Source organism: Amphiura filiformis, chromosome 11 (genome assembly GCF_039555335.1).
Source record: "Amphiura filiformis chromosome 11, Afil_fr2py, whole genome shotgun sequence".
Lineage (NCBI taxonomy): Eukaryota > Metazoa > Echinodermata > Ophiuroidea > Amphilepidida > Amphiuridae > Amphiura > Amphiura filiformis.
Genome location: NC_092638.1, coordinates 8,952,941 through 8,970,365, shown reverse-complemented (window position 1 = coordinate 8,970,365; position 17,425 = coordinate 8,952,941). Strand labels below are relative to the sequence as shown.

The window sequence follows — 17,425 nt, the reverse complement described above, 5'->3', positions numbered from 1 at the left end:
ATGCAAAATTTGTCACAAAATTTATCAGGGGGTGTAATGCCACCTTATCCATTTGTACAACTACAAACAGCTTTCTAAAGTTCTTCTTGAGGAGACCAGGAGAGAATTCTACAGCTCTTTTCCTTCCTCACTGATTTCAACTTACAGTGCCTGTATGTACTTTTACCTCATAGAGACTCCTTGGCCATTGTGGGCCATGGTGTAACGATCTGATTTGGGAGATGTGACGGCCAAGACTACGATGTACACTGCAACATTCATCACAAATTAGAACACCCCGATTAAGAGAAGCCCAACCAGGATCTGTGGAGAGAAAATACATTTGAAAAATAATAAGCAAAGGTTTCAAATAGAATTAATAACTCAAGATTGCACTTATTGAAATTTACTGAAATGTGCAGCCAAATGTGATGTGATCAAGCAAAATGAGTCCGATGTCGATCAGAATTCAAATTTGATGTTTAATTTTACATTATCAGAGCTTTATTTTGCTGAAAAACCCCATTATAATTTGATATACAGTTTCAGAGATATGGCCATTTTAGTGTTGCTCAGAACAATAAAATACAAAGGAAGTTAAAAACTATTATTGGCTATATCTCAAAATAAATATTCCCAACATCCGACTCATTTTGCTTGATAGCATCACAAATGGCTTTTTGTTTGTGTATTTGTATGGGTATCTGCATGTACCCCAAATGGGAGAAGATATTATATAAATATTGACTGCTATGAGGGGCATGGTTAAAATTATAGGCCCAAGGTGATCTCAAAACCATGCTATGACCCGAGGCGCACCATGTCCCGAAAATAAAGCAGTCAATATTTGTTTATGCTGAATGGATGTTGCGATTGCGCATTTTGATCAGGACACATGTGACCGGTCAATAATTCATTTCCATGACGGGTTCATAAATAACTGATGAACCCGTCTTTCAATAGTTCATTTTGATGAAATTCTCCCCTTCTTCTTCCTCAAAACTGTGATATCAGATGAAAGCTCATATTTTTCCATTACCCCAGTATAACATTTAAAGCTCGATATAGTGTGAACAAAAACGTGGTGAATGGTGGCAACAACACCAGAAGTGCACAAAAGAAATGTAAGATAGAAAACAAAACATGTAAAGATTGGTCAATGAATCTACAGACCGTGTTCTTGGGCACTAACATAATATGAAAACAAAGTGGGGATTTCCCATCCAACACCAGCTTCATAATGGGCAAGCTATCAACAACATGAATCACTTGTGAGGCTCAAAGTGATTGTGCTATTCAATTTGAAATCAATACACCCCCTATGGAAGACAGTTTCCATGCTGTGTGGAAGATTAAGGTCCTGTCTTCCAGGGGGTATATGGATTTCAACTGGAATAGCCCATTACATGACTCACCATAATTGATAATAATAGTGGTGGGTTAAAGAATTATGATGATGCTGCAAATTTCTTAGGGAACCAGCTTATTTGATGTAGTATGATCTCCTCCTTTGACACCTTTTTCATCCAAATCGGCCAAAAAATGAGAAGGTGCTGGCCAAAACAAGTATTTGGACAAGGGGGTCTGTTGGGGGGGGTCTGAAAATCAATATTTTCATCAATATTATATGCCTGATTCTGTTAAAGTTGGCATTGATTTGTATGTAATTGATGTTTAGAATTCCATTTTTGATAAAAATTAGAGTTGTCGTTTTCTTAAAATGGCCATTTTATAATCATAGGTAGTACCTGCTCAAGAAATTTGAGCAATTTACATTGTATGGTTTGATTTTGGCAGCCATTTGAATATTTTATAGAACGCTGCCATTCAACTGTACAGGGGTCAATGCACTTTAAAATGTGTACGTTTCAATGGAAGGCTTCCTGAGAATACGAAAAATGGTGCCACGGTCAAACGAAAAGAAATATAATGCCCAAATTTCTTTAGGATGTGCTACATGTGATTATCTTCATACTGACATCATTAAAATTTCATGTGAAAAGAATGTGTGCATGTTTTATGCAAAGCGCCCTCACATCCTTATTTGGAAGTAAAACCGCCATTTACATTTTGTAAGAAAACGACAACTCCAATTTTTATGCAACTTTCAAAAATTCTAGACATCAATTTAATACCTGCAAACCAACACCAACTTTAACAGAATTAGGCATAAAATAATGATTATTGATGAAAATATTGATTTTGAGCCCCCCCATCCAAATACTTGTTTTGGCCGGCACCTTTGGATGAAAAAGGTGTCAAATTGCCCAGGAGATCATGGCACATCAAATAAGCTGGTTCCCTAAGAAATTTGAAATATCACCCTTTTTAAAAGGCTGTTTAACCTACCCCTAATAATAAAAGGGGCTGTCTTGGTCAACTCTAGCTCTGTTACTATCATTAATTTTTGTTTTGTGTGTTCGCTATTTGAACAGCTTTGAATTCTGCTTATATTACTTTACTTATTTTTCTGAACTGTTTTGGTAACACCACTGAATGCATACAACAGGCCAACGTAACTAATATTATAATTTACACAGCTCAAAACAAACTTGTCCTTGACTTTTGCATCACACTAATTTTAGTTCAATTATTTTTGGATCACAAAATTTTAATTACATCCACAGCATTTGTACTAATAGTTTCCTGTTGGCCACGCGTTTTGAACTCGCCACCCTAAAATGGTGGTTTTGTTACGCTTTTCCAAATCGAGACTCGTTCAAATTGTTATATCTCTGCTTAAACAAAAGGTATTGTAGTGTGTTTGGTGTCATTTTGTAGCTAAATGAGTGACCTAACAGACCTCCAAAGGAGAATTGTTTATCAGCTACGATAGTGGAGTTATAATTTTTTTGGTTCAGAATGGCCGAGGTGGTTGTTGTGGCGGTGGCGGTTGTGGCGGTGGCGGTATGTACAAAGTCTATGAGAAATATAGATTTTGTGTGTGCACGTTGAATCAACTGATCATATCTTTGCATCCATATGGGCTACAGGCATGGTTAAGAGCTCTTGTGAAAGGTTATTAATTATGCTAATTGTTTTTAATCATTTTGAACTCTTTATGATTGGTTTAGTCTATAAAATACAAACTTTTACGCACAAAACTACCTATTTTCATATTAAACACTGTAGTAAGCAATGCGGATGTCTTCAAAATCTAAAAGTTGCTGTAAATATTTAATTACTTATCCTATCATAGTCAAAGTATACATTTTCTGAGAGGAAATTTGATGAGGAATCTAAATATGGACTTACTTTTACTGTATGGGTTAGGGGTAAAATGTTTCAGTTCAAAATATGTTGAATTGTAAAAAATTTGAACATATTTTGGGACACCCTGTATTCTGAGATTACCAAACAGCTGTGATTTTTTTTTTCTTCCCCAGTCAGTAGGATCCCCTAACCTCTAACCAAATCAATGTTGTTTACTTTCAGTTTATAACTGCAAGTTAGTAATAAGCAATGCATTGCTTACCCATTTTTTATTTGGAATTTTTTATTCCACCCTGTATAACTTCAAGGTCACCCTGTACAATGAGTTGAAATGTGTATATTTGAATTGCTTATGCCTTCAGCTTTTCAAAAATGTATACTTTTGCTACTTTAGGGTTGATAGTTGTGTAGATATTCTAATTTGAAACTTGATTGGTGTAAAAATTCATAATATTTGTGATGTAACGCTTAGGGTGGCGAGTTCAAAACACACGGCCGGTTATGAAGCATTCAATATTACATAAACAATAATGACTAGCCCATTGCTATTTCTTGCACATACACCCTCATAAAGTTTGAAGTTATTGTACCACATTTTTATTAAAGGGCACTACCGGTACTGTAAAAGTTTTGCCAATTTTGAACCATTTCCCTTGTTTTTAAATTTGCGATTCTATGTTTCATTACATTGGCCCATACACAAAGGGAATATTCCCGGGTTCTTATTTTCGCAGTAGCAGGCGAAAAGCGCGAAAATATATGTAGCGCAAAAATTTCCACTTTTACAGTACATGTATTGAACTGTGCCTGAAATGACACCCCTTATAAGTTATATCAAATCAAGCCTTGTGATCTTCTTTCTGTACTACTACCAGGGGTTGAGTTTTGAAAAGAAATTTGCAAAGAAGTTACCAAAAAATTACAAGTTTGTATCCAAATGGGACCGATTTGTAACTTGTGTTCACTTCAAAATCTATTTAAGATATATTATAGACTTAGTGTACAAAACCAATGCATTTTTATATCTTCAATAGATTATGCATTGAACACAAGTAGCCACTACTTGAGCAGTTTTTGCATGAATTCTCCGAAAATACATCGACTTGGAGTGTCAAATTTCAGGATAGTAATGAGAAAAATATTATCTATTGTGTGATACCAAAAACTCATCGACAATGAAAAAAATCAGGGGGATGATGTTGTTGATCAGGTTACGGACCTTTACAGAATTACACTTAGTCCTTTTAGCTCATAAAACTATATTGATTATTGATAAAAACAATAAGATAATATAATTTGATGTATTATGGAAACTGCATGTATGTCCAATTTGCTTCAAACAAAAGGCATGATTAGTGTACTTTACCCTACTCAATTAAAATCTGTTTAAGGGGGTACTACACCCTTGGCTAATTTTGTGCCTAGTAACAAGTAAGATGTATATTATACTTACAGGAGGCAAGGACTACAACTACTGCACTGAAAATTCAGCTACTCAAGGCAAGTAGTTATTGATTTATTGAATAAATATTGGTTTTCCCTCATTTTTTACTGTAACTCTACAAAATGTTATCTGTGCTGAGATAAAATTTCCAGTGCAGTAGTTGTAGTCCTTGCCCCTATATACATATCTTACTTGCCACCAATGCGCTACGATTTTTGAAAAAATGCAAACATAGGCACAAAATTTGACAGGGGTGAAGTACCCCCTTAAAGCATGCTCAAAGTATTTCCTAATTTCTAGAAAATGCCTCCAATACCACCTTAACCTGTCTTCATGTTTGCACCATAAAAACTGCTACAAATCGGGTACCGTAGTGCAAAAGATCTTACAAATTGCAAAAAATTAAAAAACAACTTGGCAAAACATTTTAGGCTGATATAACTACAGTTTCTGGCAGAGAAGAACAGCAATTGTTTACATTTTAAGCGCATAAATATATAGCGTATCACCCGGAAGTGCAGTGTTGTACAATGCGACCATTTTAGGTGCATTGGCGACTAGATTTTTTTATGCGACTAAATCTTCAACCCCTGGCGCCAATGGCGACCAACTGTTGAAGCTTTTAATCGCCAGCAAGATGTAATTTCATGTAACGCATCATTCAATAGTACGAATGTATGGCTATGAATATGCATCATGTCGTCTCGATGGGGACTTTCTCCTTGGACAAGCTATCTGCTTTATTTAGGAGCATAAAGACTGAAGACTCCTGGAATACATATCTATAGGCCTACATTGTACATGCTGTGTATGGAGTATGTAGTGTTTAAATGAGAATGTGCAATGTAGATTGAATACAGCAGCTAAGAACAATCAACGCACGTGGCTGTGACAGGGAAGCCACCGATCATACAGTAAATTATGTAATTCAATGTGTGTGCATGCGTCCAGTCAATATAGGATAGGTCAAAGTGGTGTCAAAAACAAAACCAAAAAGAACTTTGAATTTGAAGGACTTGGGGAACAAGGAGAAGGAGGATGAAACAATAAAATCAGGGAATCCAACAACTGTTGATACTTTTCATGAACCTAGTGGTGTTGAACATAGAATTACTTCAAGTGAGTGGGAATACCATCAGTTTACTTGGGGAGCAAAATTTGGGCGCCTAAATTTATAAAGTTAGGAGCGAATGGCTCCTCAATCAGTTTTTGCACCGTACAGCACTGCGGAAATGGGGGTTGTATTAATCATAACAACAAAGTGACAAACCGATAATTCTAAATCTGATTGGCCGATTAAGTGTAAGCGTTGGTCTGCGCAGCTGGTCGGCATAGAGCAGTGCTATTGAACTTGAAGAGAACATAAAGTCAAAGCTGTGCATAGCATGACATAATGCAAAGCAATGGAAATTTGGAAGTAAACAATGCCAATCACGACGGGTATATTGCCCACAATTCCAGAATCATGATGCATCGTCGGTAATATTTGCCGATAGATAAACACAAGGAGGCTGCAGTGTGTTTGCAATGGTGGCGAACTTTGCACTTCCTTCAAAAACATATTTTTGTAATCTAACATTTTTTATTCATTCCTACATTATATTTATATTTCATGTAAAATACAAATATTGTGAAGGAATGAAGACCAAACTGTCTGCGAAATTCCAGTACAAAACATTTTTATGCAAACGTCAAAGTTCACCCCCATTGAAAATGTATAGTACCGTACTGACACGAGTATAGTCCCACCTTTGAGTTAAGTCCCACCCCAAAATTTCAGAAATTTAAAAAATGTTTTTTTTTTTTTTGGGGGGTTAAGTTATTTATTTTTTCGGCTTTGGGGTGTCCCTGGGCCTAGACCTAAATCCTAGAATCATCCATGGTTGATTCAAAAAATAGAAATAAATTTGTACTCATGTCATACCGTATTTTGTCAAATAAACGCCCCCGGGGGCGTTACATTTTCCCAAAGGGGGGCGTTTATTCAAGGTCAATTTTAGAACGAAAATGCACGTTAAAATCATTAGGTAAACTTAAAACTCACACTAAAATGACAAACTATGAACTAGAAACACTGACTTCTGGTTCACTTCCGGGTTTCCAATCCAGATTTTTGCCAAAAAGTAACGCTATGTGGGCAACTTGGTAAGCTTACTACACAAGATTGCATGGAAATATCGGCATTTTTGAAACATCTTGGTTGAAAAAAGTGGTGGGGGCGTTTATTTGAGAGGGGGTGACTATTTGACGAAATAAATATGGTATATACTCTATTAATAATTTCATAATGCATACAACTTCAATGCATTTAATAGAGTCCCATAACTTTTGGGCTTGAAAAAGTAGGACAGAAAACATGGCGATCAAGATGCTAATGAACTGGGAGATTGATGATCAGGGAGTCTATGCCTATGGAACGGCTAGACAAATTTCGGGGCTTCATCAAGAGCGGCAATCAATGGGTTGAAGACATCAAGTTTTTTTTCTGAATTTGATGAATTCTTGGATGAAATCGCCCTGCTTTCTGGCAAACTCTTAGTTGTTGGTGATTTCAATTTACACTTGGATACACCAAATAAACCCGAAGTTGCCAAATATTTGGATTCTTTATCGGATGCTGGCCTTACTCAGCATGTCGATCAGCCTACACATGGTGATCACATTATTGATCTTGTATAATTTCCCGCCCTGATGATTCTCTTCTTTTAGATTGTGAAGTGCTTGACATCTTGTACACAAGAAAACCATCTAAACACCATGTCATTAAATGTTCCATTAATCGTGCCAAACCATGTCATAAAAAAGTTACTTCTTGTACTCGTAATTACATGTATACAGAAATGGATAGTGCTGCCTGTAAGGCTGATTTGTGTGAAGCTTTTCAATCATTTCCTTTCGATAGTGGTAGTACATGTAATACCCAAGTTGATTTCTATGATCAGGCTGTTAAGAATGTTCTTGACAATCATTGCCCCATGAACACTCGTTCGCATGGTAACCCTCAGTGGTATACCAAAGATGTTCTCCTTGCAAGATGCAACCGTAGGAAATTAGAAAGGAAATGGCAGAAAAATGGTAGACTCTATGAAGACCATCAAAATTATCTTGATCAAATCCATCAGTTATCAAAACTGATTCGTCATGAAAAATCAAAGTACGGTATTATGTTGCCAAGCTGAAATCGGCAGACACTAAGACTGATTTTTAAAACACTGAATACATTGCTGAATCTTTCTGTCACTTCTTTGCCCTCATGTGACTCTATGGAACTGCTAAGCAATCGCTTCAGTAACTTCTTCAAAGAGAAGATTGTCACTATCAGACAGAATATCAGATCTTCTGTCTCCACAAATGATGGCACTATAAGGAAACTAACCATAGCACCAATGGTGCCAATGTCAAACCTCCTGATCTGATTCAATTCTCACTTCTCAGTGAGGATGAGGTTGCCGAACTTGTTGGGAAATTACCCAATAAAACATGCGGGTTAGACCCAATGCCTACTTGGCTTGTCAAAGAGAACATTGACATCATGTTGCCTGTGTTGGTTTCCATTGTGAATACATCTTTGTCTAGTGGGTCATTTCCTTCTTCTTTGAAAGAAGCTATCATCACTCCTGTCCTTAAGAAACAAGACATGGATTGTAACAATCTTAAGAACTTTAGACTGGTCTCAAATACAGCCTTTCTATCTAAACTTATTGAAAAATCTGCTTTGTGTAGTGTACATAATCATGTTTGTAACAATAACCTTGCCCAAACGTATCAGTCTGCCTATACAGGCCGGGCCATAGCACGGAGACAGCCTTGCTGAGAGTCAAGAGCGACATCATGAGCATTATTGACAATCAACAGACTGTTTTCCTGGTGTTGCTCAACCTGTCTGCGGCTTTTGACACCATATTGATCATGACGTTCTGTTAAACAGGTTGACTAACTAGTGTTTTTGGTATTTGTGATAATGTTTGTGATTGGTTTTAAAAGTCATACCTGAGTAATCGCACAAACAGAGTGAAGATTGCCGGTGTATTATCTGATTCCCAAACTTTGAACTTCGGCCTGCCACAAGGCTCTATAATCGGCCCACAATCATTCTCGTTCTACACTCATCCCATTGCCAACATCATCAGCGGTCATAAGGATGTAAAATACCACTTCTATGCCGACGACATACAACTGTACATTCCTTTCAGTCCCCGCAATAAATCTGAACTGGACAATGCACTGTGCACTCTCACTAAATGCATCATGGATATCAAACTTTGGATGGACCACAACATGCTTCAATTAAATGAAACAAAAACTGAGTCCTTCGTCATATCCCGCCCACGATTTGAACACTCTATCAGAGGTGAGGCTGAACATTGGATCTGACACCTTCAACAATAAAGAGCCTTGGTGTTGTGTTTGACAAAACATTATCAATGTCAAACCAGGTCTCATCTATGCAGTTCAATAAGTTTCCACCTCCGCAACTTATCGCGTATCCAAATGTTTCTGGACCAAGCTGCCTGTCAAGATGCAGTCCGAGCCATTATAACATCGAGGCTTGATTTATATGCCAACTCTCTGCTTTATGGTATTACATGTACCGTAAACCGGGGCTACTTTGCCACATTTTTTGGATGTTGTGGTGCGCCCTCTTTTTATGTTTGCATGAATTGTTACATATAGGTGTTATTAGGAAAGCTATATGCCAGTGCATTTTGCATATGTAGTATGAAAACCATTGGGGCACTCTTTGCCCCATTAAAAAAAAAAAATATTGGGCAAAGTAGCCCCATGGGTCGGGCTACTTTGCCAGACCTATTTTGAAGCAAGTTCAACCTTTGATTAAGGCTTCTTTGCCACCCTTTGGGTTTTTAAATATAACAGGAATGACAAAACACAGATCTGAACAATCTAGAAGTCAATATATTGGGTGGCAAAGTAGCCCCATGGTACTGATGTGATCTGACCTGAAATAATAAGAACTATTAGTATGGATAACTCTGGAACACCATTTGAACCATCTAACTTATAGATTTCATTCTGGTTTGAAGGGTATTCCAGAATTAATCTATAGATCTATTCGAAACTGTCGGCATAACATATGAATGAGGGTGGCAAAGTTACCCCGATGTGGGGTGGCAAAGTAGCCCCCAACACTTCACAAGGCTGTGAGGGTACAAATCTACAGATTGAGGGTTTTGATATTTTATCTCAGTAGTAAGGACATAATAAAGTATCAAATTATACATTGGGTGAATTTGTAAAGTCAGTACTTGCGGCTGTGGGGTCGATATTTCGCAAAATATGAAAAACGTGTAAAAAAAACCCAAATTTTAAAAATGATTTTCCAAAGTTACTAACCACCATATACATGAATTACATATGCACAGGTATATGGCATATAATATATTTTCACATCGGCTAATTGGATTCCTTGTGTTATTTTTGTGTACTCTGCACTAAAGGCATATATCATTTTACCGGTCAGGTGGCAAAGTTACCCCGGTAGTGGCAATGTAGCCCCGGTTTACGGTACATCGAAAGACTCAAACAGACTTCAAATCAGTTCAACGTAGCTACAGAACCGTGCTGCCAAGCTCATCTTCAAGGCAAAAAAATATGATCATGCCACACCTCTCCTTCAAAAACCATTCTTCGCAATTGTATAAAGCCAATCAATGAACGCGACGGCCTTTTACGGTACCAGTATGAATTAATGTGACCCGCCAGTAAAGTACGTCTAACCTGATTGGTTTACAAAACTACTTTGATAATTGCTAAGGCTAAGCCAGTCAGCGTGCTCGATGCTTAACAACCTGGTCGGTGAGGTTTTCTTTTTTTTAAGAGGCGAATTCATGTGTGATCCAGCGATCGAGTATAAATTCAGCATGACTTCTGCTTTCGCAGGTGCAATAACAATACATGGACACAATCAGTGACATTTACACAATGAAATAATGAATTATTTATGACATGCATGGGCTGGATTTTACGATCGAGGTAAGGTTTTCGGCCTGTCCCTGCGTGAATATCGTTAGTTTTCAGCATCAAAGATGGGTCATTATTGTATTCTGGGGTCCAATGGTGTGCGGTTATGACCGACACATAATTTGCCCTGAATTTTGAAAACTGTAACAGGTATTTGGCCTATTTGTAATTTTTTATACAAAACAAGTGGGTTATTACTAAAAACTTTCAAAAAAGAAATTGTTAACAGCTATTTTTAATTTTTATTACATGTAAGGTCTCGAAAATCATGGACACCACTTGTGACAAAAAAGATCATCTACATCTGGTTGCCTGTTAGTTTCATTTATATGTGACCATTGCTTATTTTATTTGGTCTTATTGAGTGAATAGGATGTATACTAAAACTGTATTATGAAAGAAATGTTAGAGACAAAACATCTGTTAACAAAGACAGCGCTTACGCAAAGTACATATTTTGGTGTCCGCGTTATGCGCGACGTTATGACCGACATGTAAAAATGCAAAATGTGCTATATTTTTTGAAAATGGGGTAATTTGTAAACAACAAATACTTCAAATGATATATTATGACATGTTTAAATATATGACTGACAAATGGAAATTGCAAAATAAGTTGAATTAAAGTTAAAGCTGGATATTGTACGACAAACTGGACACCGAGTTATGACCGACACATGAAAATGAATAATATGTCATAATTTTTAAAAATTGGGTATCTGATAAACAATGAATACTTAAAACAACACTAACAGTGTGATATGTTTAGATAAATTTGCAGGTCAAATACACTTTTCAAAGTATGACATAATTACAGATAGCTTGTTATTGTCAGTCATAACTGGACACCAAATGATTTGGTGTCCAGTTATGCGCGACACCACTGGGCACCTTAAATTCTCTCATGTGCACAAAATTGATGTTATAGAAAGTCATCCACTTATCTATTATGCCACACTTGTGCTGGCCCCACATAAAAATGGCTACTTTTAATCTAAACTGACAGAAATTGTACAAAACAGGCCCAATAATTAACTTTTGGGTCAATTTTTGACCATGTATTTTGACCAAAATGCAAATATGCTGTTTTGAAGGTTACAGCAACTTCTTATGTTATTTTATTTTTACATTATAAAAGCTCCTAAACCACATTTAACTTGCAACTTTTTAGCCATTTTGGCATTTATATTTTTTGTTTAGCAGGGGTTAAAACATGTTTGGTGTCCGGTTATGCGCGACATTTTAGAGTGATTTCTCCACAGTCTCATAAAAAAATAGAACAGATTTCTGGGCAATCATCGCTGAAAATATTTTGCAGATTTTGAAAGAGTATATAATTCCACTCAATTTAAGCTAACTTTTGACATTAATATTCAATTTTGAAATTTTGACTGTATGTCACACTATTGGACCCCAGAATACAATAATGACCCAGATACTTGCGATGACCAATTTTTTGCGGACACTTTGATAACAGGTAACTTTTATAGGTCATAGGGTAGAAACGATAGTTGTACAATTGTACGAAAATATACATTTTGTTATAGGCCTAGTATTTGACTTGTAAAATGTTTACAAAAATATATTGGTCCACACGTTGTGCATGTATTCAGTTGTTCGACGTATAAATTGTGAATAGCATCTACATATAGTTGTAAAACCTCTTAAAATTAGCAAACTGTGCTCTGAAGATACATAACATAGTCTAGAATGTCATTGACTGTGCATGTTGTGATTGTCAATGTATTTTTATTTTAAATTTAGTTCATGTTACTTGTCTTCGTAAAAGCTATCAGTGGAGTTAGTATAAATACATACATGTGTAGTCTACATCATGATATTTTCGTGCAACTACAACTATAGTTTCAACGCACACAAAATGATAAACGTTTGCGTATGGGAGATAATGCACTGCACTGAATGAATGTACATTGTAAATAATGTAAACATGGCCAGTTTCAGTCATGCATTGCATGCATGCACTCCACACAAAAGTCGGTCGGTCCCGTTGTTGGTATCGTGCTGCTATTTCAAACATTCCCCAGCATTCCGAATAATATTTCACTAACCTGGACAACTGCAGTCGGCGCAGATTTCTGCTGGTGTTCTCTGTTTTCCCCTCATCCTGAATCAAGCTATTTTGTCCCAGTACACAATGGCCTGAGTCCATTCATTCATTCACATTGAATGGGCTGGGACAGGCGGAAGTGATTTTCTGTGGGATAGATTCCCGTTAGTCAAATAGCTCCAATAGTTCATTCAAAATGTAAGGAGCCAATTTATGTGGTTTCCAGCAAAACTTTGATTGATAGTCTCGTACTAGCAGAAAATGAGCACTTTCGAGAACAGATGAACGGTTGTGATAAATAGTGGAGAAGTTGCAGAGAGAATACAGCGCTTGATGGAACTGAAGATGTGAGCAATCACCCTCTCTTTCAAGTTTTCCCCTGGTCTCCACAACTCCAAAAACAAAACTTATCCTATACACGTAAATAAATGTAGGATATCATAAAAAACTGATTGGGTGGTTGGATGGTTGATTGATTGGTTGATTGGCTGACATGTTGATTGGCAGATATGTTGATTTGATAATGTTGATTGATTAATTGATGGATGGATTAATTGATTGATTAGACCCAATTAATTAATTAATTAATTAATTGATTGATTGATTGATTGATTGATTGATTGATTGAATACCAGAGAAGTGCCGTATATAGATCTGTGTCAGAAATGACACTCATTAGGCCTATATCAAACCTTGATTAGGCCTACCGAATAGGATGCAACTTGCTACTTTTTGGCCTAAAATCCATTCTTATTTCCTTCCTGTAAAGAATTGCATATACTACGGTAGGCCTACCGTACGCGTACGTGTCATTATTTGTTTTATTGAATCAAAATTTAAAGAAAATAATTCTATAAATGAAGAGCTCAGTTGCAAAAGGCCTTACATCCACCCTGAAATTGAGTTATTGGCATGATATTATAGTGTGGGTAAAAATACACATTTTATGGTGGTTGTTTGACCTTTATACAACCTTCCCTTCCGGAGATATCGTATATTTCTCGTTTGGGGAATCTTAGGGAATTTCCGGAAAACTGAACTTAAAATTTTCAAAAAAAGTTGAGATTTTTATACCACTGGAAACCTCTGGCTACATATTAAATGTTTATGTACCAAAAATTACTTGCAGATTAATTGGTTTAGCAAAAAATCATCAGGGTTTGAATTTCGTTCTGGTATACCAGAACGAAATTACAATGCCTTTGGAGCAGTGTAATCCACATGCATAACTCGCAAACGCAAAATCGGAATCAACTGAAATTTGGGTAGGCCTAATAAGCTTTTATCGTGGATATCTACTGAAAAATCTCATAAAAAGAGGATCACGATATACTCCTTTAAAAATACATTTGTTTAAATTGTTTGATGTAGGCCTACAATAGTAGCCTTGAATGTTATTTAATTATTAAAACCAAAAGGAACTGTTTTTGGGTCACTATGTTTAAATTCATAATCAAAAAAGTAAATGAGATATTTCGATTTTTCTTTTTGATTTGTCATGTTACATAAAGTAGTGCAAAATATGGGCTCAAATCTGATTGCAAAAGTGGTTTCTAGAAAAGGGGTACATTTACTTTGCTGCAAAAACCATTACATCCGATGTCCACAAAAGGCGCGATATAAAAGAAATAATAAAAAATAGGAAGGCTTGTAAATTTTACCAAACCTATTCTTTTAGTTTCTATTCATCAACACTTTATCCAAAATTAAATGAATCAAATCGAACAAGCAATAATTGCACAATTAAAAAAAAAATTCTCAAAAAGTCAAAAGTGGATGTAAGGCCTTTTGCAACTAAGCTCTTTAAATATTCCGCGACATATTCGCCGTATAGAAGTGATGATGTAACAGGATTAACTACCATAGCAATAGGTTAAAACAATTTTTGAATATATCGCCCTGGACCACAAGCAGGTTGCACTCATCACCTGTGTATATCTGTAATCATATATTGAATACATCTCTTTTCAAAGATACCAATCATACAGGTGCGAGTGATACTGGTAAATATAGAATTATGATCAAGGTCTTTACCATGATATCCCTGTTCTTTGTCATATGATTCAATGCATCGCGTGAACGTAGGCCTACTAGTGCAGTGCGATATATTTAATAATTGTTTTAACCTATTTCAATGGTATAGTTAATCCGGTTACATGCATCACTTCTAGTGTGATCTGCATTAATTGTGATTTGCTTTGAGTAATTTAATTTGATCACTTAATTTGTAAATTAAAGCTACGGGAACCCCTTTCATTAAAGGTTCAGATTTATTGTTGTTGTCAAAATGTTGTGCATTCGTGCAGAAGTGTGAAAGGTGGCCTTAAATCTTTTCGACTCGCAACAAAATAGTGAGTGAAAGTCCCATAATTCCGAATACGTAGCACAGAACATACATGGTATAGGCATCGGTAGACTTTACTATTTTGATGGCATAATAATTATTAGAATCTTCTATCTTGTATGTCTGCAAATACAGTTTGATTATTGTGGTTATATCTCGGTCGGGTTATCTACATGACATAATGACCCTTGGTTAAGTTAATCTCTACCGTGATTCTCCAGGCTACGGTACTACACTATATTAAATGTAAATACTATTGTTTGACAAGATGGCAGTCAAATCGCATAGCAAAATATTATGCAAAATTTTATGCCAATTCCACAGGCAATCACAGTCTGGTAGCAGGAGGCTTTATTCGCATAGATCTTCAAGCTCTGCAGCTGATACTAGCATAAAATTCCATTCGTGTAGATCTCCAACGGGATCTCCAATATCTACAAGTTTGAGTTTTCCCGTAGGCCTACAAGTAGGCCTATGTCAGAGGCATGGTAGGTTAGGATCAACATACTTCACTGGAAGTAGAGGATTGAGGACAGACGCTGAGAGATCATTAACCGTATTTCCAGCTGGGTCTAATGGAGAGTTTAATTTACCAATAGGTAAGCTCAGTCAAAAAATGCATAATCCGCTATCCACACAAAACAAAATTTATGTTGGCCCGGCTCCTGCTATAACTTGACGCTTGACGTTACTGTAGACACAGACTAAAAGGCAGACAAATTCAATTTATATTTAAAGACAAAAACAGACACAGACAGGGGCTATTTTAACGTGCCTCCTGGCACGTTTGTGCAGTGAGATTAAAAATCCGTGCAGTGAGAATTAAATATGGATGCTTTAAATATAGCATCTATATACCGAATGGTCATTTTCAGATGAAATGGCAAAGGTTTTGCGCTGGCCGCCCTTTACACTTCATTACCGTACCCCTTTTCTCATGTTTCTAGAAAACTCTTTAATTTTCACAGGGCCTCATGCATATTATAGACATAGTTTGCTCCCCTCACGCCTTGCTCACGATAGTCATGATAGTGTTTACAATCAAAACAAATTCTGGCAACTTTCCATTTTGTCAACCTGCGTGGCAAATGGGGTTGGGTGCGGCAACTACCAAAAATTGATAAGGGCACAGTATATACAATCACCCCACGTTGACGTAACACCTGTATGTGGGTTTCTGTCCAAATTAATCTCATTTAGTCATTTTATCCTCGTGCTCATTTGCGCTCTTCATTCAAATTATTCTACTTTTGCACCATATTTCACCATTTTAGCGTCAATATAGCAAAATGTTCGCGCGCTTCGTGCGCATTTGTACAATAAACTTATATTATGTCGTCAAAACGTGCGGGATTCGCTGTACTTCAAGACATTTTTCCAACCCCGTAGTCAGGGGATATTTGAGGTGAACGTGGAATTGCAGTATAGACGAATCCAATTTCACGCATTCCTACACCTCGATGGCAGCCATAGCTGGGTCCCCCTTAGGTCTAATCCCACCTAAAATGTTAAATGATGTGGCCTTGGCTGGGATATTAAACTGCATTCCATCACCCGTGTTACACGTAGACAAAAGAATGATGAAAGTTTACAACACAATACAACTCAACATCGATTTTAAGCGGATTTAATCCACCCATTTGGGCAGTAATAACACCAGTTTGGTGCAGTCGGGACCCAGTAATGGCCGAGTAAATCCTGACCATGACTTGGCTTGTTGGATTCGTCTATAGTTACATTATCTTGTTGTTTCTGATTCTCTGACGTGACATGTCCTGACATAAAATCCGACATGCCAATTTGTCATCACTGAGCTATTTAAAATATGACTACATGTACAATGACTGAAATTTACCCAATGGTAATTGCTTTCGATTAAGGGCATGATTTTTCGGAGTTTAAGTATACCACATCTACTCCAAGTAGATAATCAAACATCAAACAGCATTAAAATGCTTAGGACACTCATTTTAGAGATAAAATTTGGCCAAAAGGACCAGAAATGTAGTAATAGCTCCTTACTAGTTTGTTAGTAATTTGTTTCTGACTCACTGGCGTAGCCTGGTGAACATGATGAAGTTTGAGCTTTGGATATATTGAGAAATATCACCTATTACCAATAACTACTCAAATTGATTTAAGGGGGTACTACACTTGTGGTAATTTGTGACTATTTTTGTATTTTTCTCAAGAACTAGAAACACACTGGTAACAAAAGTTACGTATATTTTTTAGTAGGAATTCAATTACTACACTGAAATTTCAGTGACTCAAGACAAGCGGTTCAGTATATATGATAGGAAATGAGGTACATCCTAGCGGTACCTCATTTCTTATCATAAATAACGAACTGCTTGTCTTGGGCCACTGAAATTCCAGTGTAGTAATTGGATTCCTT

General features: G+C 36.6%; 1 protein-coding gene across 1 annotated transcript in view; it reads right to left on the bottom strand.

Moving 5' to 3' along the window:
- LOC140164317 (ARF GTPase-activating protein GIT2-like) overlaps positions 1 to 12,840 on the bottom strand; it is a 73,007-nt gene extending 60,167 nt beyond the window's left edge. The window contains 2 exon segments of the mRNA XM_072187592.1: positions 167 to 303; positions 12,685 to 12,840. Of these exon segments, the coding sequence (XP_072043693.1) occupies positions 167 to 303; positions 12,685 to 12,739 (192 nt within the window). The 5' untranslated portion in view covers positions 12,740 to 12,840.
- Between the last annotated feature and the right edge of the window lie 4,585 nt (positions 12,841 to 17,425).